Below are 26,648 nucleotides of genomic sequence, written 5' to 3'. Positions count from 1 at the left end.
CAGGTCTGAGGGACCCGAGTACCGAGACGTTCAGACGCCGTTTACGCAGCGCTGAGCAGCGCTCGCTCCTGAAGCCTTGCAGACAGTTTGCCTAAAAGGGAGCATGTTTAGTGGTGACTGAGGAGATGTAGCGAGGTGGGGAAGGGGACCAAAGCGAGCGGCTGCCAAGCAGGCACCCGCCGCTCGCGTGCAAGCGGTCGGGGTGACGCCTTGTGCCCGTGGTGCCGTGACCTGGGCTCTTGCTGCGAACAAAAGCTCGGGAATCGGACAGTTGTCGGGAGCATCTCGGCGAGCTCAGCGGGGGGCTCGGACCCGGGCTAGGATGCTGCATTTTGTTTTTCTAACTTTCCTGCTGCAAAGCAGCCCCGGTGCGTGGCGGGCAGGCGTGCTGCTCCCGCGCGCTTCCCGGCACCCTGCACTGCCCTGCCCTGCTTGCCGGCCCCCTCCCTTCGGCGTTGCTCCGCGTTTGGCACCTCGTGGTGGCCGAAATGCAGAAGCAGCCTGCTCTGCCGGGCTGTCGCAGCTGGGCGGGCTGCTTTCCTCGCAGAGACCGCCAGTGCCAGCGGGCTCCAGGACGGGGAGGCCTTGTGTCGCGGATAGCCCGGGAGGAGGGAGCATCCTCCGTAGGGCTTAGGAAGCTGTCGGGCTCAGATAAGGCTGGGATCCTATCCTGTGGGACCCCCAGCTGTATTAATAAGGAAAAATTAATTTTTAAGCACTGGGATGGCTGCCAAATTATATGACCTCTGACAGACCAGCTGTGCTAGGAAAAATAAATCGTATATATCTGAGACCCGTGCTCCTATCTGAAATCAAAATAGAAGGAGTCGGCGTTTAGCCGGGGCGGCGGGGGCAGTTGCGGCAGCGTGAGAGCAGGCTGGGAGCCGCCGAACTTGCTCCCCGTTGCACCGCGGCGTCAGAGCCGCCGCCACCACTGCGTCCCCGCGGGGTTTCGGGAGCGCGGTCGTCTGCGCCGGGAGGCGTGCAGGGCTGCGTGCACCCGGGCCGGGCCGCGCGTGCTCCCCGCTCGCCCCTCGCCCTCGAGCAGCCCTCTGACACGTTCGTAATGATAAGGCGCAGACAAAGAGGTAGCTGGGCCATTTTCAAAAACCCCTGGTGGAAACCGCAGCCCTAGCAGCGGCGTGAATCAGGGCTGCTGCCGGCAGCGCCGCGCTCGCGGGGGCTTCCTCACGCGCAGCATCAGCGCGTCGGCCTTCGCCGCCGTCTCGGCGTTACTGCCCGGCGGCGGGGGGGTTCCCGCAAGCGCGGTGCGGGGTCGTGCCCCTCCCCTGCACGCGTGCACGCGCGCGATCCCCGGTGCAGCCGGGAGTCGCAGCACCAGACCTGCCAGTTACGTTTGCAGGGCAGCCAGGAGAGCGGTGCACTATGTATGTATACACACGTTATATATATATGCACACACATTTTATTTATTTATATATATATATATATATAAAAGCTAATGCTATTAGGTCAGTTGCCCTATTGGAATTGCCTTTGCCTGTGCTGGAAGATGACAAATAACAAAGTCAGCACCGTGTAAAAGCAGGATAAGAAACCACATCAAAGGTACAAAGGATTTTGGCGGGGCGGGGGGGAGAAGGGCAGACCCGAAATACAATATTTAAAGGTCGAAGTTGCCACGGGCCCAAGCGGTACAAACCGGTGCCAGCCTGTGGAAGAACTGCAGGGGTGGAAATTGGCTGAAGTCCAGTGATTTATTTGGAGCAAGTTACCTGGATTCGCTCGCAGGGTTTGGCCCTCTCCTTTCCCACGAGGAAACTCGAGTAGGTCCATTTCCGATTGCCGTTTAATTCTCTTGTGGATTGACATGGCGAAGGAAGGGCGGAGATCAGCAATCTCCAAATTTCATTCTCTCTCTCCCTCCCTCCGACACACTCTGTTATTTAAGAATAACTGTAGAGGGTTTCTCCCTGCGAAGGCTCACGGTTACTACGTCCCTTTTGGCGCGCGCTGCGGTGTCGTAGCCCGGCGCTACCAAGCGTGTACGTTCCTCCTTCCCGGCGCCCTGGGAAGGGGCCGGGCGGCTGCGTTCCTGTGCTCGTGCCGCGGCTGCTCCAGCAGCGTTTCGCAGGCCCTGTCTTGTGACAGGCGTAAGGTGCTGTGAATCAAACATCATCCCAGTCCGGACCACAAAAGCAGTCTTTAAACGCTGCTTTGCTGTGGCTCTGCTTTTAACCGAACCCCTGGTGAAGCTGCTGAAGGCCCCCGCCGGAGCGGGAAGAGTCTGGGGAGCTTTCCCCGGCAGTTGGCCATCCCGAGACATTGGCGTGGGTTATCACGCTGGGAAGGGACAAGCGCGTGTTTGGGTGTGTTTGCCCATCAACTTGTTCAGGAAGCCTTTGAAGCTTCATCTCGTGATCCAAAGCAACCGTGCCTCTGTTAAGGTGCTCTCCGCTGCCGGGGATAAAACATCTGGTCTGACTGTCTCCCTGTGCGCCGCGTGTCTCTCCTTGCCCGATGGCCAAGCGGTGTCCGTTAGATCGGGGAGTTTGCATCTGCATTCCCGTCTCCTGCCGCAGTTGTGCCTCTGTGGTCTCAGGGCGAGTCCGTGACCGCCTTGGCGGCACGCGGGTTCGTCGCCAGGGCTGGAGCGAGGCGAGGTGAACGTGGACGGCACGAGGATGCCCTCAGCTTTGGGGCAGGCGCCTGCGCAGCCCCGCGTTACCTCGCCAAAGGCGGCTGGGCCTGGTGGACCCCAGCACGTGATGGTTCTCCGATGGGTGACCAAGCTCTGCGTGGCTGTGCCACGTGTCTGTTGTGAAGCGGCCTCCTCGGTGACGGTAGTTCTTGCGTTACGGGCAGAGCTGGCTCTGGTTTGTGCGCTGGCGGTCCGACAGCAGCAGCGAGCCCTGCCCTGCTGGGGTCGGGGGGGTCCAGTGGGCAGGACGCTCGGGTTGGAGACCGCTCCGCTTCTGTCCCGAGCTCTCCGTGCACGCTGACCCGCCGCGGAGCTGAGAGGCCCCCGGTGTGGTGGAGGTGCCGGGGCCCGGCTGTCCGCTTTGGCCCCCCGGGTGTTGAGTGCTAGCTGCAGCCTTGGTGGGGGGGTTCACCTAGTCACCTTGTCTCCAGCAGATCCCCGTGGGGCAGGAGGCGAGAAAGGGCAAGGAGCCTTACAGAAAGGGTGAGGAGCTCGGCAGCCAAAAGCATCTCTGTGGGGAACTGCTGCTTGCACTGAGGCATCTGTGGGCCTCTGCCTTCGTGAGCTTCTCCAGATCTTCATGTCCCATCCCCATGGCTTGGTCATCGTCCTCTGGTGTGGTTTCCCTGCTGGCGTCGTTCCTCCCAGGGGAGAATTGCTGGGATAACTGAATCCCCCCGGCGACCCTCGGGAAAGCGGCAATCCCGGGATTACCCAGCCTGGACGCTGCCCGCTCTGACGCTGCGTGGAGGTGCCGGTCCGTCGAGGACCTCGGCTGCTCTCTCGCGGCTCCGGCTGTCCCCTCCGCTGGCAGGCTGGCACGGCCCCGCCGCCGGCTTTCCAGCCCCCGCGTTCCGCTTACCGAGCGGCGGGATGTCCCGCACACCTGGCAGGCTTGGCCGAGATGTCAGGATTTAATTTTAATTTTATTAAGTGAGTTCAGGGCTGGCAAAAGCTGCCAGAGCCCGTTAGCTGCGGCGCACGTCTCCCTCCCCATGCGTACGCCTGGGCAGTAGCCCTGCCCCTCACCATTTCTTACGTTTCTGCGTGAGTTCGGTGCAGTCGGCTGGAAAGGAGACACTTAGGTAGCAGCTTGAAGCTCCGCCGTGTGCAGAACAGGACTGACTGTTTTATTTATTTTTAATAGAAAGTCAGGGCTTGGTACGTCTGCTGAGGTGAGTGCTTGTCCGTCAGAGGGCCCAGCGGTGGATTTCTTTCTGTTGCAGGTGTTTTTCTGCTAGATACCGGTGGGTCGGTAGGTAGAGGGACAACCCCAACAGAACAACTGCAAAGATACTGGTCGTTTCAGCCCTTCGGGTAGCTCTAGGAAGCCCCTATTTCCCTGGTGCTCTGCTCATCGGTGCAGCGCACGGACGCGACGGCGCGGTCCTGAAGCAGCCCTCTTCGTTTCTTTGGAGCCTCTCGGGGAGAGACGAAGGAGTGGTTCCATCCCCAGCCCTCTGTGGGAGGCCTTCCCTGCCGCAGAGCCGTGGTGACGTTGTGCACAGCGGTGTCCAACACCCGGGGAAGGCGGTTGGTGCCCCGTCCGCTCGGTGAGGTCACTCGCTGGTCCCGTTCAGCTCCTGAGACCCGAAGCCTGGTCTGAGGAGAGGAGAGCCGGGCTCTGGTCGCCCTCACCCCACAGCGAACCGGGCCCTCCTCCCTCGCGCCCGTGGCTTCGCTCGCGTGCCAGGCCCACCTGAAGGCAGCGTCTGCCTGCGGATTTCCCTAGCTGCTGCCCCGCGACGGGCTCACGCGGCGAGGGGAGAGGCTTTTGCAATGGGTCAGGGTCAAGCGAGGCGCCTGCCCCTGAGGTGATTTGCCCAGGCGGAGCCCCAGCAAGCTGGCAGCCTTGCTCACGTTGCCGCTGGGGTGCCGCCGACCTAACCGGGGTGGCTCGCGGGGCGCTCGTAGCCGCCGAAGCGCGCAAGGGGCTAGCAGCTCCCGGGCGGCGGGTGAGGGTGGAGGTATCGGCCTAGCGGGTAGCGCGTGTGTGCGAGCTGGGGAGACGGGGAGGGGATGACGAGGTGCGGAAGGACTGACTGTGTTTTCATTGCTTCGAGACTCTGCCCTTTCCAAGAAAAATAATCTGCAGCTTGAATATTTCTCTTTGCTGGAGGGGGTGGACATGTGTGCAAACGAGGTGTGAATTTTTATGAGAAGGTGTGAAAGTGCGTACATGAGTGAAGTGTGAATTACACGTCTATTTGTACGTCGATGTCAACAAGTCCATGAATTTCTTCCTTCCACGTGAATGTGTCCCTCTCTCCCGCCCCAGACCCCGCAGACACGTGTGTGGGCAAACATGCCTTGCTGAGCAGGGAAGAGATTTGTGCAAAAATGCGGGTTTGTAAATGCCTGTGTGTTGAGCAAGCGCTCCTGTGGAACAAAACCAGATGTTTTTTGGTGTTCTCAGCCCTTCTGTGGCCGCGTTGCGATTTCCCCCCCTTGTATTTCTCAGGATTCTTACAAAATTATTTTGAGAAAAAGGGGCAGGCTGCCACGCTGCCTTTGGGGGGGGGGGGTGAGAAGAAAGTTATTTTAAAGAGCGAATGTGAGAGAGGGCACGAAAGCCGTGGAGGAAACGGAGCTAGCGCTTTCTGGTGGCAGAGGAAGCGTTGTCCCCGGCGGGGCGGCCGGACGCGCCTCCTGCGAGGGGCTTCCCTCCGCGGAGCAGGGAGTTTATTCAAAATGCCTTTTTTTTTTTTTTTTTTTCCCCCTCCAAAAAGCACTGCAGCAAAACTCTCCTGCCCTGCTCCTCGCATTGGCCGTGGCGGAGCCGGGGTTCGGCTGCAGGCCGGGACTTCCCGGGGACAGGCGGAGGTGCCGGCACGCGCCTGGGAAAGCCACCGTGCCTTTCCCCACGTGCTGCCCCCTTGCTCGTCATTGGGGAGGGAAAAGCCCGTCCCCAAAGCAGGGATGGGGTCACCAGGGCCACCCTGACCACTCAGCGGGGGGATGGAGGGATTTCTGCCATTTTTTGCCCTGTTTTGCTGGGGGCGCGGAGGCACCACCATCCGCCGGAGGCGGCTCCGGGCGGGATGCGAGAGGCACGCGACGGCGACCCCGCGGAGAAAGGGACCTTGTTGGGATTGGGAGCGCGTTATCAATTGGCGCTGCGATGCAGGCTTTCCTCCCAGCGAGTAATGCAATAATAAATTTGATTTGCAGCGTTCATGAGATTAAACGTCGCTTTCCCTGCGGCGGGGAGGGGGCCGGCTTGCCCCACGGCGCCGTCGGGAAGGGGGCGCGAGGAGAGGGGCGTCGCTGGCCACGCTCCCGCGGCGGGACCCGGGCGCCGAGCCAGGCGGCTCCGGGTGATCCCGCAGCCGTCGGGTTTGTGCCCTGCGGCCCTGCGCTTGCCCGGGCGAGAGCGTCTCCGTCTCCTGTTCCACTCGCCGCGAAAGGCGGTATCCAAGGGTGGCGGAGGGTTCGTTGCGTATCGTGACTTCCCGCGCCCGGGGTTAACGCGCAAACGTTGGCGTGCCGGACCGGTGCCGCGGGCCTGGGGAGCGCCCGCGGTGGGCCGGCGCCGGAGCCCGTCTCAAGCCCTGTCCCCTGCCCTGTCTCCGCAGCTCAGCCGTGCGGGGGCCGCCTCAACTCCAAGGACGCCGGGTACATCACCTCGCCGGGCTACCCCCAGGACTACCCCTCCCACCAGAGCTGCGAGTGGGTCATCTACGCCCCCGAGCCCAACCAGAAGATCATCCTCAACTTCAACCCGCACTTCGAAATCGAGAAGCACGACTGCAAGTAAGAGCCTTCTTCCTCCTCCTCCTCGGCGGGTGCTCGCCGGCGCGGCTCTCCGCCAGGCTGCTCTTGGCGCGCCGGGGGTTTGTTTGCGGCGGCGGTGGCTTTTCCCGTGCGGAGAGGGGAGAAGGCAGCGAAAGACGTGGCGGGAGAGCGGCGGTTGCGGTGGCGCTTTGTTGCCGCGGGCGCGGGCTGCGCTGCGGGGCCTGCAGGGCACGTGCGCGCGAGGGAGCTCCAGCTTCGGCAGGAAGGGTTGCGTGGGAGGGCTTGGCCGCCCGGTATCTCCCAGGGCTGCCAGAAGGAATCAAATCTCGACGCCGTGTCAGTGCTCGGGCATTAAGCAGCGCTAGCAGGTGACCATCGGGAAATAAATCTCCCCTGCGTGCCGGAGGGTACGATGCGAGGAAGCAGAGGTTTCGCTGCCGCTGCAGGTGGGAAGGAGCCTCGGCGGGAGCGGGAGCTCGGCAGCAAAGATGGGTCGTCTCCGGGCAGAGCCCTTCCCTTGACATCCGATCGTTGGTGTAAGGTGCCTTCCCAGGAGGAGGACGGGCAGACGCCCCTAATTCTGGCACGCCGTCCCCGGGCAGGGCGGGTGCCCCGGCGGTGCCACCTGGCAGCCGCGGGAGCCGGGCCGGGCCGGGCTGCCCTTGGCGCTCCAGCTGCCGGAGGTGGACCTCCGCAACTGCTTCCTTTGGGCCTTCCTCCTTCGGCGGTTCGTTTTGCCTTATTAGGCTAAAGTTTCTCCCTCGTAAAGCATAACATTTACATTCCTAAAACCCGTTCTAAGGCCTGCTAAAGTATCCACAGAAGTCGCTGCGTCTCCCCCCGAGCAGCGTGAAAGGGGTAATTTGGTGTAACTGAAGCCCCAGCAGGTCCCTCTGGACTGTTAAAAGCTGCTTTTTTTTTTTTGCTTTTTCTTTTTTTTTTTTCAAAAAAGAAAGTCCAACCTATAGCAAGCAGGTTTTTTCCACAGCGCTTCCCAGCACACGCTGTCCAAGTGAAGGATGAGTAACTGAGCCAGACCGGGGAGGATTCGGTGGCCGGCTGCAGCGGTTTGCAGCCCCCTCTGGTGGCACGTGGCCCAATGCTTTCGGAGGTCCCCAGAGACGTACGTGGGCCTGGGGCTCCAAAAACAGGCAGAAGCAGGGAAGTGGGAGATGGGTGGGGGTGGCAAAGTCGGGCTTCTCCTCCTCCCCTTGGCTCCCTGCTGCCTGCCCGTGGCACCAGCGTCCCCTGGATGGGTAACGGCAGGTCGGGCACGTGGGGCGAGTTGGCTGGCGAAGGGCCCTTGGGGCAACGTGGCCATCTCCTAATGCTTCCCGTGCTGCAGAAAGCCAGGATTTGGGGGTTTCTGTAGTGGGATGCAACGGGAAGTGACTGCATCTCCGGCAGTGCGGAGAAGTTGAGCGTTAACTTTGCAGAGAGGCGAAGTCGCAGATGAGACGTTGAGAAAGGCATTTGCTTGCTGGTACATTTGCGGTGTGGGCAGCCAGAAGCAATGTTTCCAGCGCACAGGAAATAATTCAGTCTGGGTAACATGACACTGCAGCTCATCTCGTCTTGAAATGAGGTTGTGGGTGTTTCTTTTTAAACTTTGGCCAGTCTCTCCTGTATGGCTCATAATCCCCGTCATCTTCCAAAACGAAGCCTCAGCGTGGGTTAACCACGACAGCGCTTGCCTCCTCGCGCCGGAGGGAGACGGTCGGGGCAGTCCCGGTCTCTCATCGAGCCGCTTGGCAGGGTGCTGCCCGCCGCTCTGCCCGGGGGCACCGGCCGATCCGGGGGGGCACCGGCCGATGCGGGGCCCTGCGTCACACCGCTCACCGATATCCGGCGCGTGGGGTCGCGGGATCCGCTTTCGCACCTTGTTTCTGCTGGGCACGATGACACAGAGCGCTGAATAGGCTGCCTGGTGTGTTCCCGGTCTCTTCTGGCCGGGCGTGAATTCTGCTATTAAATATGAATGCGAAGTAAAAAGAAGAGGCTGCAGAGAGCAGGCTGAGCGCAGAAGAAATATCCGGTTGCTCTTGGCCGGGGATCAGCGCAGGGCTTGCCTGGAAGCGCGGGAGCGGCTCGCTCTTAGCGCCAGACCAGCTCCCCGTTCCCGTTAGCTGGGGCGGCTGCGCACCGCGCGTGAACGGCAGCCTGATCGCACGTTGCAGGTCGCGCTCCGGCGGTCCTGCCATTCCTCATACCTTAACAGCAGTCAGGGGCCGCAAATCGCAGCTAGGATGTTTTAAGCAGCAGTCTTCGATAGATCAGTTCGAGCGTGCTGCAGCAAGCCCTCCTCGTGCTGGGTTATAGGTAGTGACTCAGTGGGTCATTGGAAGGAGTGAAGAACTTTTTCTTTTCTTTTTTTAATGAATCCCAGGGGATTTGTGGGGCTGTGCCATGGCTGCCCCAAATACCTCTCCCACCAGAGGTGCTGCAGACCTGGAGGTGGGTGCAAGGAAGGGAGGGACCCTCTTTCTTGAGGAGGCATCCCCCATCTCCGGGATGGGCCGTGCTTGCCTGCTGTCGGTGGGAGAGCCCCGGAGCCCGGCCCCAGCCCTCCAAGGCCAGGCCACGGGCGCAGCGTGTGGGTGGGAAGTGGTCAGTGTACCAGGAAACCCCCCGAGACCCGTCAGAGCTGGAGGTTACTGACAGATGTCCAGCAAGAAGTAGGAACACCCCCATCTCCTGTTGTCAGCACAGGCGTTTGAGGCAGCTGCTCAACTTCCTTCCTCTTTTGTGAGTGTTTGCGTGATGTTTTATTTACATTATTACTTTGCAAAGAAAAGGGAAGGTGCAAGGCCTGGCTCTCGTGATATGCCTTTGGTAATGCCGGTGTTTGGCAGCAAATCATGGGCAGGAGCAGTCTGGGATCTCCATCAGCAGAGGGGACTCGCCGTTAATGCATGTTCACTGCATCTTGTTGAAGTTTTTGTGACCCATTTGATTTCTTAGGCTTTCTTTTGTGAGAGCCCTCTGATTTTTCTGCCATTCAGGAGCAAAACATCTCTCTGTGTCTTTAAATATGGCAGATGGGGATTTCTTCAGATGTCCAACAACTCAATTGAAGGAGACCTCTGGAGACCTCTCCCCTTCCCTGTCCCCCTTCTCAGCCTGCCTTTTCATCTGCAGTCTGGAGATGTGAGGGCTGTAGTAACAGAGTGTCAGGGGAAGTAATTGATTCATCACGCGCCGCCGGAGGAGCCCGTTGCCTCTGGTGTCGCCGGAGCTGAACCGCAGCCTGGGAGGGCGAGGGAGACGTGTAAACACGCCATGGCTGAGCTGTCAGGGCAGAGCGCCGCGCCGCCCCGGGGCCCGAACAAAGCCCCGCTTGAACGGCGAGCTCCCGAGCAGAGCCGGGGCCGGGCCCGCCGGCGGGAGCAGCGGGGCTCCCGGGCCTGCCCTCCCCTGGGAGAAGAGGCGTCACCCAGCTCCGCCTGCCGACCGCTCGCACCGCGCTCTCCTTGGCCCGGCACCAGCGGGCCGGTGTTTCGGGGTGGGGGCACGACGCTGTGCTACCTGCACACGCACGGGATCGGGCTTTGGGTGCCGTCCACCCCAGCCTCCGCTTTCTCTGCAAGCCGGTGCCCTTGGGTTGTCGTCGTGGACGTGGCCAAGGAGAGGAGGCTGCAGGCAAGCCTTGGTGGCCACGCTTTGCTTGCCGGCTCGTTGGCGGTGAGCTGGATGTGTCCAAGGAGCCGCGGGGTCGGGAAGCTGTCCCGTGGTGGGCCAGTCCAGGGGAGACCACCCGTCACTAGCACGGGGTAGAAATTGCTAGGTGGGCTGCTCAGGGTTTTACTCTTGCGACCTCGTTGATGCTTTTGGTATCTGTTGGTGCTTGACGATGTGTTCGTTTCGGGAATGAAGCAAGCGAACGGTTTTGTGCTGAGGAAAGCAAGGGGAATTGAGTGGTGCGTGGAAATCTGAGCTGCAAAGCTCCCATCTGATCCTGGTTATCGCCAGCTCCTCGGGGCAGCTTGTGGCTAAGCAAGGCGCGATGGGCCAGTCCCTGGGACATCCCTTTGCAGGAGGTCCTCCCGGGCCAGGGCCGGCACAGCGGAGCGGGCAGTGGGAGTCTCCCACCCTTCCCGTCCGCCTCCAGCCGCTGGGGCCGGTTGGGCCCCAAGGTGATCCCTGTCCTGTTGCCCGGCTGTGGGACACCAGCCCCCAGTTGCTGCTCTAAGAAGGTGTTGGTGATGGGACTCTTTCTCCCCCATTTGCAAAGCGAGCAAAGCAAACGTTTGCCCTCTGTCTGCTGCTTTCCGGCAGTAAATTTTCCTCTTGCGGTTGTTATTTTTTATTATATACATTTTTTTTTCTGTTAGTGATCAAGTGCCTGTGAGTGGTGACAGTAAAATGACAAAGAAACCAAAGTCTAATTTTTTCCACAGATGGATTGTGGCAGAAGGAGGAAAGTGCAAATGCAGTTTCTCAAGTGTCCTGCGTTTTGGGGTAGGGAAGGGTTGCGAGTTGCCTCGGTTCGATTGCAGCAGCAACAGAAGGCAGAACGCCTTGGCAAGGGGGGCTACTCATGGCAGGGTTTGTGTATTTTATTCCCGATTTTACCATGACTTTTTTTTCCCCCCAAAGAACATGAAAGACATCTTGCAACAAAAGACCCCGGTAGCTAAAGATAGAAGGGTGAGGAATTTATAGAGATCGCTTTGGAGACAGAAATAAAATCTCCTGAACAACAGCCTGCAGAAAACCCCCTCAAGTGCACATTAGCACATCTTGTTTTCTTATATAACGAGCGGTTTTTCCCGACGTGCCCCAGCGGAGAGCGCTCCCCGCTCCAGCGCGCCTTCCTGCAGCGCCCCGGCGGCACGGCCGAGGCCGCCCGAGGAGGAGCGCGGGGAGCTGTGCGCGCCCGGCTGGGGACAGCAGCCCCCGCGAGCCGAAACCCCCTCCCGAATCCGAGCCTGCCGCGGGAGCAGCTTAAAGACGTGTTTTAGCCTTTGCAAGATGCCTTTCGGCCGCTTTGTTTTTTCTTTTCTCCTTCCCTCCAGCATAACTCAGCCGTAACTGCTGAAAGACTCTTCGTGTGAGCGGCCCTGGTATGGGGGTGAAACCAGCCCGAGGAATATAAATAGAGGCTATCTGTAGTTTCCATTTTTTGTCTTCGAGGCGTTTTTGAAGACGTTTTCCAATCTGTTGAGGTTATTCTCTCTTTCTCTCCGTCTCTCCTTTCTCTTGACTGGATGACTGGATTTTTCTCATTTCTCAGAAATTCTGGTCAGATTTTTGAGGCGATAAGACAATAATCCAAGGCGCAGTGGAGCGATTACAGACCTCCACAATGCTGTGGTCACTCAAGATGTAACTGCATGTAGCAAATTCAAAACAAACTTCCGAGGAATCCTGAGCCATTACGCACGGAGACGCACCCCCGGGCCTGCCTCTCCTGCTGCCACCGCTCTTAATAACTGTAGACGTGAAAATCCCGTGCAATGCCTCCAGCTGCGTGGCGGTGGCGGGAGGCTGGGGTCGAGCCCGTTGGGCTCTGCGGCTGCTGGGGACAGCCCTTTCCAGCAGGGCAAAACGTGGGCAAGCGCCTCCTGCTCCGAGGTGGCCCTTTGCCCTGGCGTGGGTATGAATGGCCACTCTAGCTGCAGACCAGGACCAGATTCATCTCTCCGGCTTCAGCCACCTGGAATTTAATGTTCCCGTCGACAGGAGTGATTTAAACTACCTCTGTAGTCGGTGCAGAAGGACGGCTCCCCTCTTGGGAAGGGTACGAGGACTGCTCTCAACAGGGGTAGCCCAGGGGACGTTTAGTTGGCTGAAGTTAGGTGTGATACCTGCTCTTCAGGCCTGTGCACAAATCCATAGCTGGATCCGTGTCTGTGAGGACTGATTCTCTTCTCACCCTGGGCAGATTAGGAGCAATTGCCCTTAAAATGATGAGTTACACATGTGTAAAACCAGTCCAAGTCAAAGGAGAATCCAATTCATCTGCTGTGTTTATAATTAATTACCTTGATTAAGGACTGGCAGCTAAGATCAAACTTCATTGCTCTGGTTTCATCAGATGGCAAAGGTGCTTGCCTCTGCTGCCATGACGATAAAAAAAGTAGTTTTTAAAAGTCCCCGGTACTTTCTGCAGCAATTTAACCTTTGTAGGGTATGTCCTGCGGTTGCTTAAGATTGTGTAAGAATCACAGGAAAGTTTTCCTGTCTTTCACAAGGTAGCCAGCCATGAAATTACGCTTTGGTTTGAAGGCAGCATATGGAACAGCACGAAGATGGGTGGTGACACAGAAAAAATCCACTAAGCCAGCTAGCTTGTAAAGGACGTGAATTCTAGCTGCCCCTTGCTTGCAAAGCTACCGCGGAGCTGCTGGTTCACCGTTTCCGAACCACCTTTATGCTGCAGCTGCGAGCTCATTCCCGAGGAAATAGGTTTTTTTTTTTTTATCCATGCTTTAAGAAAAGCCTGTGCTTGCTATAGCAATTCCTGAAAACCAGAGTGCCCGCCGCCCTTTCGAAGAGAACAGTTGTGTTCAGCAGCTGAAGCTGCGGCTAAGCAAGACCCGCCCCCCCCCCCCGCCGCCCGCCGCAGCTATCTGCCCAGGCTGCATCCGTCTGCCGCGTTTCCACCAGAACTGCGGTTTGTCTTCGTTTCTCGACAGATGCGTTAGAGGCACGGCAGCATATGGCTCGGGCAGAGCAGAGGTCTCGAAGGCTCAAGTCAACACTGGGCATTCCCGAGTTTGGGGCTGCTGGCATGCCGTCAGTACCTATTTGTCTCTCTGTCTATCTAGGCCAGACTCCTCTAATGTACTATAATCTGTCTAATCAAGGCTGGCTTCTATTCCTGGCTGTGCCGCGAGCTTCCTGCGTGACCCGGGGCCAGCCGCCGCTCCTCTCGGCTTCCCACCCGCCGGGGTCTTGCGAGGATACGTTCATTAATGTTTGCCAGGTGCAGCCCGGAGCCCCATGGAAATGCCTATAAATACAGCTCCAAATTAAACATCGGGGAAGCTCAGGTTGGAGCCTTGTGACTCCCTCCTGCTGGGCAAGCGCTGGAAAGGGGGCCGAGCTGTGTCAGGGCCTGCAGCCACTTCAGTTCGTGGCTCTGGGAAGCGCCCGAGAAAGCTGCCAGCCAGGTCGCAGCCTGGGAAAGCGGCTCTCCTTGGGCTTGGAAGCGGGGACGGCGCAGCTTCGTGCGCAGCGGGGACGCGCGCCGTGGCTGGGAACGTGCGCGTGCTCTTTCTGGTTCGCACTTCTCTCCATCCTCAGCTGATGTCCCTGTAATGTCCTTGGAGCACGTTTCAGTGCGCAAGGACTCGGCGTCCCGTGGGGGTGAGGGGGCGATAGGCTCGTTGGTGGTGCGCGGAGCGGGGTGAGACCCACAGCTGTGCTTTTAGCTGGACTGTGTGCCGGCGGGAAGCAGCGGCGTGGGGGCCGGCCCAGGCTCTCCCGTGCTGTTCCCGAGGTGGGTCGCAGCCGTCCCAGAGGCCACCGGCCCCTGGGCGGACAGCTGGCAGGTCTGTGGTGGCCCCAGGGGACAGGAGAGCACGTCCAAACGGCCAGGGAGCAGAGGAGCCGTTTCACCTCAGAGAGGGACCCAAGAGGCGGAGGTCCCTCACCAGCACTGCCGCTGGGGCTGGTTGCCCTCGTCCTGCCTTGCGGCTTTGTTTGGAGAGCCAGCGGCAAAGCCACCGAGAGCAAACGCAGAGGAACAAGAGATGGGGAAGCAGCGGCTTGACGGGAGGAAAAAGCAAGCAAGCATGAGTAATACAGGCATTAGAAGTGCTTTATAATTAGTTTATAAAAGCTCTCTTAGCATCAGCAAAGCACTTTCTACTAAAAATCTTTAATAAAAATGCAGCAATATTTGTAAGCATGGTACGTTTTCTGCTTAATTCCGTTAAACAGCTCCAAGAAGAGCGTCTCGGCAGCACAGGTCCCCTCCCTTCTCAGCCCTCCGTCGTCTGGGTAGTTAAAAGCACTTCAGCTTTGCCTCCCTGCTTTAAAACTCCCTGGTGGAAACTATGCTTGCTTGAGATGGTTTTAAACCGACTGACCGACCTTGCTGCTCAGGCAGCAGCTGGAAATAGCTATCGTGCTGCGGTCACCTTCCCCGCAGGAGAGCTTGGCCAGTCCGTTGACCGTCCTTGCGGGTTATGGGTGCTGCACCCGGGCCCCCTCGTGTTTGTGGTGGCCTCTGTGGAGCAGTGCCTAGACGAGGAGCAGAAGTGGACCCGAAATGTGGTCTCGGGCACCGCAGCTCCCCCAGCGGAGGTAATTCAGAGAGTCCAGCCCACGAGCGCGCTGGTGCCCGCTGGCTGGAGCAGTGCGTTCGGTTATGGGAGAGAAATGTAAATTGCTGGGGACTGGTCGAGACGGTTGGCGTGCCACATGAATGTGTCCCACCCAGCCGTGAGCTAGGCTGTAATTATCTGGAAATGAGATGGCTAGAGAAGAAAGCATCCACAGGGCTGGGTTTTCTTCCTTCCAACTTTTCTTGTTGTGTTTCACATGGGAAGAACAAAATGTGGAAACCAGGCATAAGCTTAACAGAAGCAAAGTTCTGGCCAAACTAGATTTTAACGTTGCCGGTGACCCAACACGAAGAGAATGGGGTTTAATCAGCTTGTTTGATCGTGGGCCAACGCGTGGAGGCGACCGAAGCACGCGCCGCCAAAGGAGTCCGCGGCGGGGACGAGCCGGTGTTCTCGCTGAGCTGCGTGCACTGGGGAAGGGGCGTCTCTGGGGGCTCGTTTTTAAGGTCTAAAGCTTAGTTGGTGTGTTGGAGAGGAAGTGGGTGCTCTTGCTCTGCATCTGGGTAGGAGGCATCTCCTGACTGTAATATCGTCCCAATTCGCAGTTTGTTTGCATGACCTGAAGGAACACAAAGACAGTTTTGCCTCATGAGGAGCGGAGGGCTCGGGCCAAGATTTTTTAACTAGAAAACTCTTATGTGTTTATATTCATTTCACATTTGGCAAAAACGATTCCCTGACCTTCTCCTAGGGGCTTCTTTAGTTGTTTGCAACATTTGATTTATTAAGGATTAGCTCCAGTAGGAGAAAGCTCAGTAAGATGCTTGGATGAAGCCAAACAGGGTTTAATTTAGAGAGAGGCAAATATTTCCTGATGATTTACTTACTAGATTCATTCTTTTCATTTTCCATTTGCAGATTGGCCATGAGCAGATTGCAATATTCCCAAATTGTATGTATTATTGGAAGTTATTCACCCGTTCAATAAGCAAATAATTCGTGGTCCAGAATTTGCTTCAGAAATTGCTTCTGCAGCGTTGGTTGGTTTCAGAGCCATGTGGCTAGCGAGGGGGTGTTTTGCGCGTTGGCTACACCAGCAGCTCTGGTCATTGCAGTCAAGCGGTTGGAGCCGTGTACTGCATTGGTGAGTTGTTGCCCCACGAGGACACAAGCAGATGTGTTTCCCTGGGATGCAGCTAACCTGCGCCATGCAAACGGCAGCTTTTGCAGTCCAGTACGTTACCTATATTTTTTGCCAACACTCACATGTTTGCCAACTTTGTTTTTGCCAAATATGCATGATTTCACTAGTAGCCAGTGGTCCTGGAGCACAGCCCTGAACTTCAGATGTGAAAGGGCTGCGCACGCGGTGAGATCAAGTCGTTGCTCAGAGAACAAAATGTCCCCGCTGTTTGCTCAGCGCCGCTTTAAGCAAACAGACGAACAAGGAGGGAAAAACCCTGCTTAGAAGAAGCGCTAACGCTGCCTTCTGTGTTCCTCCTCCCTGGGGAGAAGATGGGCTCAAGCCACACGTGAGGGATGTCAGCAGGGTCGCTGCGGGTGCTGCCAGACGGCGTTGGGGTAAGAAGGGGCCACGAGGCGATAGGAAGCTGCGCGGAGCAGAGCCCGTCGCCGACATCCGTGCGTGTCTACCCAGCGGCAATGCCAAACATTCCTCCTGGGTCAGCACCTCCCTTGGAGGCGCTTCTCAAGATCACTTGGCTTATTTCGCCTTGGCCAAGCCCGTTGGGTCCGTAACCACGTTGAAGGCTGGCTAGCTGCAGCTAGCTCAGCGCCGGTCCGGCACGGACAGGACTTTATCTGCGGGCGTTTTGCTTCTGGCTCTCAGCCGGATTTAGTCCCGGAAAGGAGGGAAGCCGAAGCCGTTCGGGCCGCCTTTCTTTGCGGAAGAGCAGAGCGAGTTCCTGCAAGTTTGCTGCGAGGCTGCAGCCTGCCGACGCGTGCTCGGCAGGACGGGCGTGAGTCACATGAGGATCACCCTGCATCCAGCGCGCCGCTTCCCCTTTCGGCTCTCGATTCCCAAACAGGGAGATCTTGTGACAGAGAAGAAAGGCAGACTCCTGGCAGCGCTGCCGCGCGCCTTCCCTCCCCGTCCCCGCCAGAGGAGCTGCAGCCTGTTGTTCAAACAGGTTGATGCAAAGCGAATAAACAGCGGAGGAGAGATGGGCAGTTTCTGCAAATAGCAGCGTGCTGGCTGGAGACGGGGAGAGGGGAGGGAGAGCGGGCGTCTTGGAAGGCAGCTGAAGAACAAGATGTTCGCCTCAAAGCTGTTTGCTTCTCCACCGCACGCAGAGCCTGCTACTACCTAGTCGCGACCTAGATGGAAATCGGAGGGAAGCCCGGTGGGGTTTCACCTTCCCGCTGGGCTTTGCAGCAAGCATGTGCCGCTGCAGCCCCGAGCTCCGAGGTTGGGGTGCGAGTCTTGCCCCTGGCTCTGGTCGGACGCATGCACGTGAATCCCTGGGCAGCAGGAGCTGCAAGGGAGGGAGGCAGCTCCTCAAAACTGGGCACCTACAAATTCCCCGTCGCGTTCAGCGAAGGCACCTCGTGGTGGCAGGGTTGCAAGGAACGGGCAATAGCAAGCGCAGATACCCGGCTCTTGTGCAGCGCTTAGCCACCAACATCTTTGTTAGCACTTTGTAGAAGAGGCTCAGCATTGCTGTCCAAGCACTAAATAAGTGTTCCAGCCACGCTTGTTAAAGACCAATATGGTGTCAGACAGCACACAGAACAGCTACCTGCTCATATTGATCAAACATTGACTTCTTGTGTAATGTTTGGTACGTGCTTGGCCAAATCCCACCTGGATAGTGGAATAAGCGGGATCATGACATGCCAGCTGCTGGAGCTGTGCTAAGTAGCGCAGTAACACTTCGGGAGAGATGTAAGGGAAGGAGAGCAGCCCCAGGAGGGTCGTGTCTGAGCTGCTCCCATGCCAAAGCAATCTTGTGGAAATGCAAGCTAATTGTGTCCTAAGTTTTGTAAGCTGGCTTTGAAGTTGGAGTGGGTGTGGGTGCAGTAAATTAGTGATGTGAGGAGCAATAGGGGACCGGACTTGAATGCAGCCAGGCAGACAGAAGGGAAAGGTGCATGGGGGTAGGTGGGGGTGGCAGAGTCCCAAAAACCTGTCTGGATGATAGTTTTGTGGCATCTGCAGATATAAAGAGGTGCTTTGTGTTTGTTCCCTGCATCCCGAGGCATCTCCCGGGCGGGTGGTCTCACTGCCGTTTCCCCTGCCTCCACAGGTACGACTTCATCGAGATCCGGGATGGGGACAGCGAAGCGGCAGACCTGCTGGGCAAGCACTGCGGGAACATAGCACCTCCTACCATCATCTCCTCCGGCCCCTCTCTCTACATCAAGTTCACCTCGGACTACGCCAGGCAGGGCGCCGGCTTCTCCCTGCGCTACGAGATCTACAAGACAGGTCAGTGCCTGCTGGCCACGGTGGTCTGCACAAGGAGATGTCTTGGGCCACCCTTTCAGCATGACGTTTAGCATGTTCTCTGCAGGGCAAGGGCTCCTTTTATGTGTTCATTTTTTTTTAATCCAGTCTGTTTCATCACGCTTCTGCAAAGGTAGAGGTGTTAGTGGCGTGTGATGGTGCATCTTTGTATCATGCTGTGGCGTCCTGTGAGAAGCAGGAGTCCTCCCGCAAGCCTCTCTTGTCCTCAGGACCACCGGCAGTACCTGCTTTCCCAGGGGCACGCGTGGCTTAGGGCTGCGCGGGGACTGTCCCTCCTTTAGGAGCGCGTGGAGCTCCCCCTTCCGTGGAGACGCGGTTCGGAGCCGGTCGATGCCGCGGCGTTTCTCGCCCGGGGAGCCCCGGTCTGCCGCGGGGTAGCTCCGCTTTGCAAGGGGCGGCTGTCGGCAGCGCCGGCATCGCCAGGCGGCGATGAGAGGAGCTTTTCATAACGCCTGTGTAGAGGAGAGTCAGAGCAGCTCGCAGGCCTTTTGATGGTGTTTCTGTCTAAATGTTTGTCAGAACTGAGTGTCTGGGAGCGAGGAGGCTGGGGGAGATGAAAGCGGCTCTGTGCGGACGAGGGAGCGAGCGCGTGTTGGGCCCGGGGACGCGGGTGGTGGGCTGGAGCACGACGCGTGCGGGGTGCTTACGGCAGCACGTCCAGCACAAAACGGACGCCGGCACCTGCCGGAGACTCGGCAACGGGCCCGGTGGCGTCGCTCATCCGGCCTGCTCAGGGGCCGGGCATGGCGCACAGACCCCAGCGCGGGGGCTGCGCCCAGCTGTGCGGAGCCAGATGTTCCCCGGCAGCCCCTCGCGGGCGCACACGAAGCGGCTCGCCTATTGCCGGCAGGGAGGGCGGCAAACCACAGCCTGCCCGGCCTCTGCCTCCCCGCACGCCCCTCCGAGCCCGGGGAGCCCCTGCACCGAGCTGCGTTTGTCCTCGGGTCGGGCCGCGGGAAGGGTCTGCCCGGGTAGGAGCCAGGAAGGCGCTAAATGAATGAGAGAGGGAGATTTGGAGGCTGCTGGGAGGGAGGGCGAGGAAGCAGCGGGCGGCGTTGGAGGGATGCTGGTGCGGGGCAGCTTTCGTCCCCGTCCTCCTCGTTGCCGGCCAGAAATAGCCGCGCTGAGTCGGTTCAGCAGAGCTGGCCCAGCCGTGAGGCGCTGGTCGCCAAAGCCCCGGCTCAGCCGGGCACAGCTCCCATTTATCGTCCGCGGCTTCGCTGCAAAAAGCTGCTCGGCGTTTGCTGGTATCCGCGGCGCAGCGGTTTCAAAGGGGTGCGGGAGGCCTCCGCCGGCGCGGCACCGCGGGGGCTGCCGTTGGGGCTGGCAGTGCACAAGCGCCCGCATTGTGCGCCCGGCCGGCGGCGCGGAGGTCTCCCCTGGGGGCAGAAATAGCTCGCATTGCTGGTGCGGGCGGCGGGGCGCCGGAGAAAGAGGGCTCTGTTCCTCCTCGCTGCAGCGACCCCCTCCCCGCCGCGCACTGGAGTGGCCCGGGTGTCCCCCCTCCAGCCGCGGGGGCTCTGGGCTCAGCGTTTCCCTCCCCATGCGACTTTTCCTCGTGGGGGTCTTCAGGTGATGGCAAGGACACTTGCACCCCCCTCCCCAGGTCCTTTCCTGAAGGGGAAGCTGAGGCACAGATGCCTGTGCCGACGGTGGGGAGGCTGCAGCTCACTGAGCGGCAGGAGACCCATGGTCAAGGAGAGCCTTCCCCAAAAAGAGGGTGTCTCTGCTGCTCCTGCCTCCCCGAACGGCAATAGCTTGTTTGGGAACCGGGTCCTTACTTACTCGGTGCCGTTTTGGCCCTGGCCGCGCGCGGCAGGGTCGGGGTGGCGGGGCGCGGGGCGGCCGGCGGTCGCCGTTTTGGGCACCCGGGGCGCACACGGTCCGTGCCGCCGCTGCAGGCTCCGAGGACTGCTCCAGAAACTTCACGGGCTCCAACGGCACGATCGAGTCCCCGGGCTTCCCCGACAAGTACCCGCACAACCTGGACTGCGTGTTCACCATCATCGCCAAGCCGAAGACGGAGATCCTCCTCCACTTCCTCATCTTCGACCTGGAGCACGACCCGCTGCAGGCCGGCGAGGGCGACTGCAAGTACGACTGGCTGGACATCTGGGATGGCATCCCGCAAGGTGAGCCGCGCCGCGCCGCCCCGCCGTCCCCGCGCCGGCACGCCTGTCCCCAGAGCCCCCTCCGCGCCGGCGCTACCTTCGCCGCTCTTTCTCTTGCAGTCGGCCCCTTGATCGGCAGGTACTGCGGCACCAAGATGCCGTCGGACATCCGCTCCACCACGGGCGTCCTCTCGCTGACTTTCCACACGGACCTGGCGGTGGCCAAGGACGGCTTCTCCGCGCATTACGAGCTGGTCCAGCAGGAAGTACCGGAAAGTAAGTGGGAAACGCCGGAGCCGCAGGCACGCACGCGGCCCGGGCGGCGGTGCCAGCTGCCCTGCCCATCCCATCCCTCGGCGGTGCCGGCCGCCGTGCCCGTCCCATCCCTCGGCGGTGCCGGCTGCCGTGCCCGTCCCATCCCTCGGCGGTGCCGGCCGCCGTGCCCATCGCATCCCTCGGCGGTGCCGGCCGCCGTGCCCGTCCCATCCCTCGGCGGTGCCGGCCACCATGCCCATCCCATCCCTCAGCGGTGCCGGCCGCCGTGCCCGTCCCATCCCTCGGCGGTGCCAGCTGCCGTGCCCGTCCCATCCCTCGGCGGTGCCAGCTGCCGTGCCCATCCCATCCCTCGGCGGTGCCGGCCACCGTGCCCATCGCATCCCTCGGCGGTGCCGGCCACCATGCCCATCCCATCCCTCGGCGGTGCCAGCTGCCGTGCCCATCCCATCCCTCGGCGGTGCCGGCCGCCGTGCCCGTCCCATCCCTCGGTGCAGCGTGAGCGAGGCCGGGAGGCACGTTGGCAAGGGCTGGGCTCCCCGGCTGGCAGCGACACCGAGCGTGTTCCTGCAGTGAGATTTAAGGATGAATCACATTTTCTGACCTTTCCTTATCTTTTTGCTTGCTCGTGACGTTTTCTTAATACCGTTTGGGATGAAATCCTCCATGCATGTGCTGAGCCCGAAGGGCTTGGGGGGAGACTTCAACCCAGCGGGTGCAGCAGTATCACTAAAGAATGTAGGAAAATCTTCCCTCCTTCACTCCCTGCCTCCAGTTTTCCAAAAACATACAGCCCCGAAGTGCCGACTGCAATTTCGTGGCTGTCTAATTAAAAAATGCCCAAAGCTCAAAGCGGTTCAACCCAAAATTTGTTTTAGGTCCCTTATTAAAGGAGATGAATTAACTCGGTGTGAGGACAGTGAGTCGTGTGCTTTGCGAGCGAAGAGCGCTTTGGTTCTCTGCGTTAGGACGTGCAGGCTGGGAAAGGCTCGGTTTGCTTTCCCATGGTGCTGCTACCGCAGAGCCACAGCGCTCAGCCGCTGCGAGCCTGTGACACCACAGGAAAAGCCTCCAGGCCACCCTTCCATCCCGGAGAAAGAGAGGACGTTGAAACCCCATGGCCAGGAGCTGGCACGCACAGGATGAGGGCGGCTGGGTTAGGGACTCTTGCGTCGGGACCGAGTTGGGGGTGTCCCCGCTGGGGCCGCATGAGTTAAAGACATGCGCAAACTCTTCCCTGTTGCATCTTGCTGCGCTTTGTTCAACTGTTCTTTAATCTCCTTTCTATTCTCTTCCTTAAAAAGTCTGGGAAATAAAATGCTAATGACACATAAAGCTTGAGAAATCAGGCACAAAAAAAATGTTAAGGAGCCAGGCCTGTTTTGATTTACTCTGGTGTAAATTGAAACTTTAATGACACCACTGAGATCTTAACTTGGCCCATCACTTCCAGCCCGGAGTTGACTTGGCCACAGTAAAAACAGAGGCAGTTTGGTGGAGCTCCTTCGTTTTACAGCAGCCGTGGGCTTTGGCCCACACGGTATTTCCTATCAATGTTTTCTTTGTTATTGTTTTTACGGGACAGCTGCCATAAAATATATGAGATGTGCAATGAGATTGAGCTAATTGTGACTTTTAAAAGCCTTAGAAATGAGGAAACTCAAATAAAAGCATGCCAGATTCTTTCATGTTCATGGCCGGTTAATTCCTATGGGCCCGATATCCTGTGCAGCAGCGCACATGTACACACAACCTTTAAACCGGTCCGTTGCTTGCCTTGTCAGTGCTTACGTTTCACCTCCTGCCTCCAAGGAGACGGAGAACCTCATGGCAAGGGGTCTCGGTACATCTTGATGTGGATGGATGGAAGGAAGGGACGGAGTTGTGTGCCAAAACAGTGCGAAGGAGGAGGTGGTGGAGAGGGATCTGGACTGCCTTAGTTTGCAAAGGGCCATCCCAACATAAAGCCGCCCCATCTTTAGTTTCGCAGTGCCCTCCGTGAGCAGGCAGGACGTGCGAGGTGGTGCCGCTCTGCCCAGCTTCCCGGGCAGGCAGCTGTGCTTGGCCGTGGCGGGGAGGAGAGCTGGTGGCTGCCTTCCAGCTGGGAGTGAAGTGCAGGGACCGCCAGCTGAGCTCTGTGCCTGTGTGTGTCTGCTCCAGACTTCCAGTGCAACGCGCCGCTGGGGATGGAGTCCGGCCGCATCTCCAACGCCCAGATCAGTGCCTCCTCCACCTACTCAGACGGGCGGTGGACACCACAGCAGAGCCGGCTCAACAGCGATGACAACGGCTGGACGCCCAATGTGGACAGCAACAAAGAGTACCTCCAGGTACGCGCGCCGCCGGGGGCTCGCCGTCAGCGGGTGGCCAAGGGGTGCCGAGGCCAGGCCACCCCGACGAGGCCCAGCCGTTAACGTGCCAGCACGAGAGCCGACTCGACCCGCTGGCCTCCTCCAGCCCCCTCGTCCTCCCCAGAGCCTTGGAGGCCTTTCCAGAGAGACTCAGGGAGCTCTGCCACCATCCCGAGGACCAAAGTCTCAAGGAGGCATGTGGGAAAACAGCTAGAACAGTGTTTATCCCAGCAGTGGTGCCGGGAGCGCGAGCGGGCTGGACGTCACGCGGGGGCCTGGCGGAGCAAAGGCGCTTTCCTGAGGGCCTGGCTAGATCCGCAGTCTCTGGACACAAAGGGTGTCTGGCAGCGTCACATCGCCGTGAGACGCTGCTTGCTGAAGGGCACTGAGGAGGGGAGGTGGTGGAATGTCACTGCCTCGAGCCTTGTCTCATTCCTCATTCAAGGCAGTGCTACCAAGCCAGCTCTGCTGACCTTTCTCAACCCACATCGTGGAAAAAAGAAAGGGAGAGCCAGGAACTGCAGCACTTGCTAATTGGACATCGTGCTTTTATTTCACATGGAGAAAGTCAGCCTCTGTCCTGCTTTAACGGACGTGAGCCTCCAGTCCCTGCGCAGATCCCGTTGCCCGGTGTGAGGCAGGGAGAAGGCTTTGTGGTGGTCCCATACGGGCAGGTGTCGAGATCCTTAATCGGTTGTGCCCCGTGGTCCTACTCGCACGTGTCCTGCAGAAGTCAGCCCGGCGTTCTTGTGCCCACCGAAATCAGTTCTTACAGGTCTTTTGGGATCCGGCGTGCAGCCCCGGACGGAGTGCGACGGGCTGAATTTGCACCTTATTCCTGTTTCGAAGGCAGAGGGAGGACCTCCCGAGCCAGTCTGGGCTCCCAGGTGGTCACCGCTCCCTCTCCTGTCCCTTTCTCCCCCGGAAAGGTGGACCTGCACTTCCTGACGGTGCTCACAGCCATCGCTACGCAGGGCGCCGTCTCCAGAGAGACGCAGAACGGCTACTACGTCCGCACCTACAAGCTGGAGGTCAGCACCAACGGGGAGGACTGGATGATGTACCGGCATGGCAAAAACCACAAGGTAAAGGCCCTGTTGTCTCTTTTTGCACGCACCGCGGTGAGTCTTGCGGCAGACGGGAGGGGAGAGAGCTCAGAGAGGTTTTAGGGGGTTTAATCTTTGAGGGACCCTTTTTCTAATGAGTTGTTAAAAGACCGCGATGATGCTCTGAGCGGAAAGAGTCCTTTCTCCTCTGCGCAGCAATGAGGGAACACTGTTCCTTGGAAAACCTGGCTGCTGTTGCATCTTTCGTGGTGGCAAGAGTATGTTCTTTGACTGCAAATGAAGGAGAAAATGCTTTCACAGCCTGTGTTTTGCCATACAAGATTCATTGAGCTTTTATGGCCGTAGCCCCGTCTGCACGCTGGGTTAACAATCACAAAACCGCATGAAACTGTAGCTCAGGAGTTATTGAGGCCTGGAAATGAAAGGGCACAAATCCTAAGAGGGGATCGCACCATCCCAGAGAACAAAATGAGCAATAAATAACGAGGAGCAATTCGGGCTGCCAGGGCTGTGGGCTCCGCGCTGGCCGGCGCGGCAGGCAGTGATGCATCGAGACCTTGGAGCTGGCGCGTGCTCCGGCCGTGCCTCCCGAAGGCACGCCGCGGTGGGAGCCGGGGGGGGGGGATGCGGGCGTTTGGCCCCGCCAGGCCTGCGGGATGGTTTCTCTGGGAGCGTTTCCGCAGGGCCGAGGCAGACGGGGGACCGGCAAAGCGCCGGCTGGAAAGATGTGCTAAATAAACACCGCAGCCAGGCTGCGGTTTCGACATAGCCAGTTGTAGGAAACGCAGCTTTCAGAGCGGCACTGCGGTGGGAGTCTGGCCGAGGTAGTGACTTCAGTCACGCGTGGCCGGAGGTTCCCCATCCCTGTGGTGGTGGACGTGAGACGTGAGAGCCCCACCAGCGCGCGTGAGCCGGGCCAAGGTCCCTCGGTCCGCAGGGAGCAGCAGGGTCCGCAAGGCCCTGGGGGCAGGCGGCTGTCAACCCGGGGCCGAAGGAATTGCCGCCATTTCGGGACGTGGCCCTTGAGTCCCACCAGCCTTTTTCAGCTCTGTTTTCTGCCCTTCATTAGGGAGAAACAACAAAAAAAAAGAAAGAGGAAAAAATCCCATCTCTCCTTTTTCACTCGTTTATTTCACCCTTGCTTCGTTCCCGTATTCCGCTTTCAATTTAGCAGACACCTCCTGAGGCTGCAGAAATAAGTAATTGCTTTTCGGTGGCGTGCCTACCCCTCGCGTCAGGGCGGCGGCGTTCCCTCCCCTCTCGGCGCCCAGCCCGCAGCAGCCGAGCGGCGCTGGGCCCCTCGCCGAAGGGCCGGGGTGCCGGGGGGCTGCAGCCCCCCGTCTGCCTCCCTCCCTCCCTCCCTGCCTCCCCCGGCGCCGCTGCCGCCGCGCCGGGGAAGCTCCCAGCCGCCCGCAGTTCGTGTGCGAGTTTCCACCCTGCGTCAGTGCGGTGCTCTGCACGGTTCAGCCCGAAATAGCGGCGCGGAGCGTGCCAAATAGATTTGTCAAGTCTGCCGCAGCTTGAGCCGCTGCCACGCGGAGCGGGGAGGGAGCGCCGGCGGCGGGCGCGCAGGGCTCTCCGTTCCCGGGTGCACGTGCACATGCACGCACACACACATACGTGTGCATGCGCACACACGTGGGCACGTAGCGGGTGCATCAGGCGGGTGCAAGGAGGCAGGTTGCACGGCTGCACGGAGCATCTCCGCCGTGCGCCGCACTGGGGGAGGCAGCAGCGTTCGGTGCCGGGAGGCAGCACTGAGGATGACTGTGGAGGCCCTTGTGCCTCCCCTTAGCAGCATTTCTCCGTCCTTTCAGCGCTCGCCAAGCGTGTTCGTTTGCCTGGGGCGGGGGAGATGGCCCGGTGCACCGTGCCGTGCCGTGCCCAGGGGGCTGCACCACAGCGGGCGCTGCCCAGTGTCCTTCTCCTTTTACCTCCTCTTTCCTGGGTTTAATAAATCCAGGACTATCCGCCCGCCGCTTGAGCCAGCAGCCTCTCGCCATCAAACATGCCCCGTTTTGCTCCTTCCCTAGCTGACAAGGAAAATAATCTCCCCTACTTTTCTCCTTCACGCTTCTCTGTCTAAATCCTGGAGCCCTAATCCTGTTAGCGCGCTCTCTTCCCGGGCTCGGTCTCCGCGGGGGTGACATAATCCTGCCGTAAATCCGGTGGGTCCGGAGAGACGCCTGCACGCGGCCGGCGGCGGGGCTGCCGCCCTTCTCCCGGCACCCTCTTGAGCTCCCCAGGAAACCGCAGAGCGGCCAAGCCGCCCTACCTCCCCCCGCCCCGTGCCCAGGCGTCCTCCCCCCGCCTCGCTCTCTGCAGCAAATTAATGCAGCAGGTCAGCTCGCATTGATTAGCAGTTTAATGCTGCGTGCAGGCCTGCCGCCGGACCGAGGCGGAGGGGAACGTCGCGTGTGGGGAGGGGGCCGGCGGCGTTTCGATGCAACGGTGCAAATGAGTTCCCTTGACTGCCTCGCCGAAGGTGCTTTTAATTTGGTAATGGTTTTCCCGTTCGTCTCTGTCGCCCTCGGGTGCGTGTGCACGCGCGTGTGCGCGTCGCCGTCTCCCCACCTCCCAGCCAGACTTTTTTTTTTTCCTGCTGGTGTAAATTACTGTGACTTCTTGTACTTCGATGGCGACATGTTGATTTACACCATTCGAAGACTTGGCTCGGAACGCGTGCTGAGTGGGATGGAAAGCAGCGAGGATGGGAGGAATAGCAATG

At 59.3% G+C, this 26,648-nt stretch overlaps 1 protein-coding gene across 7 annotated transcripts in view; it reads left to right on the top strand.

The window, feature by feature from the left end:
* The window catches only part of NRP2 (neuropilin 2), a 61,048-nt gene that overhangs the window by 2,019 nt on the left and 32,381 nt on the right, over positions 1–26,648 (top strand). For all 7 annotated transcript variants that reach the window (XM_064515255.1, XM_064515253.1, XM_064515254.1 and 4 more), the window contains exons 2-7: positions 6,238–6,415; positions 17,898–18,079; positions 20,020–20,250; positions 20,350–20,505; positions 22,663–22,832; positions 23,783–23,938. In XM_064515255.1, coding sequence (XP_064371325.1) covers positions 6,238–6,415; positions 17,898–18,079; positions 20,020–20,250; positions 20,350–20,505; positions 22,663–22,832; positions 23,783–23,938 — 1,073 coding nt within the window. The remainder of the gene's footprint in view (positions 1–6,237; positions 6,416–17,897; positions 18,080–20,019; positions 20,251–20,349; positions 20,506–22,662; positions 22,833–23,782; positions 23,939–26,648) is intronic.

This window comes from Dromaius novaehollandiae, chromosome 7, assembly GCF_036370855.1.
Source record: "Dromaius novaehollandiae isolate bDroNov1 chromosome 7, bDroNov1.hap1, whole genome shotgun sequence".
NCBI lineage: Eukaryota > Metazoa > Chordata > Aves > Casuariiformes > Dromaiidae > Dromaius > Dromaius novaehollandiae.
Note: the sequence above shows the minus strand (reverse complement) of the source record. Positions and strands in the feature narration are given on the sequence as shown.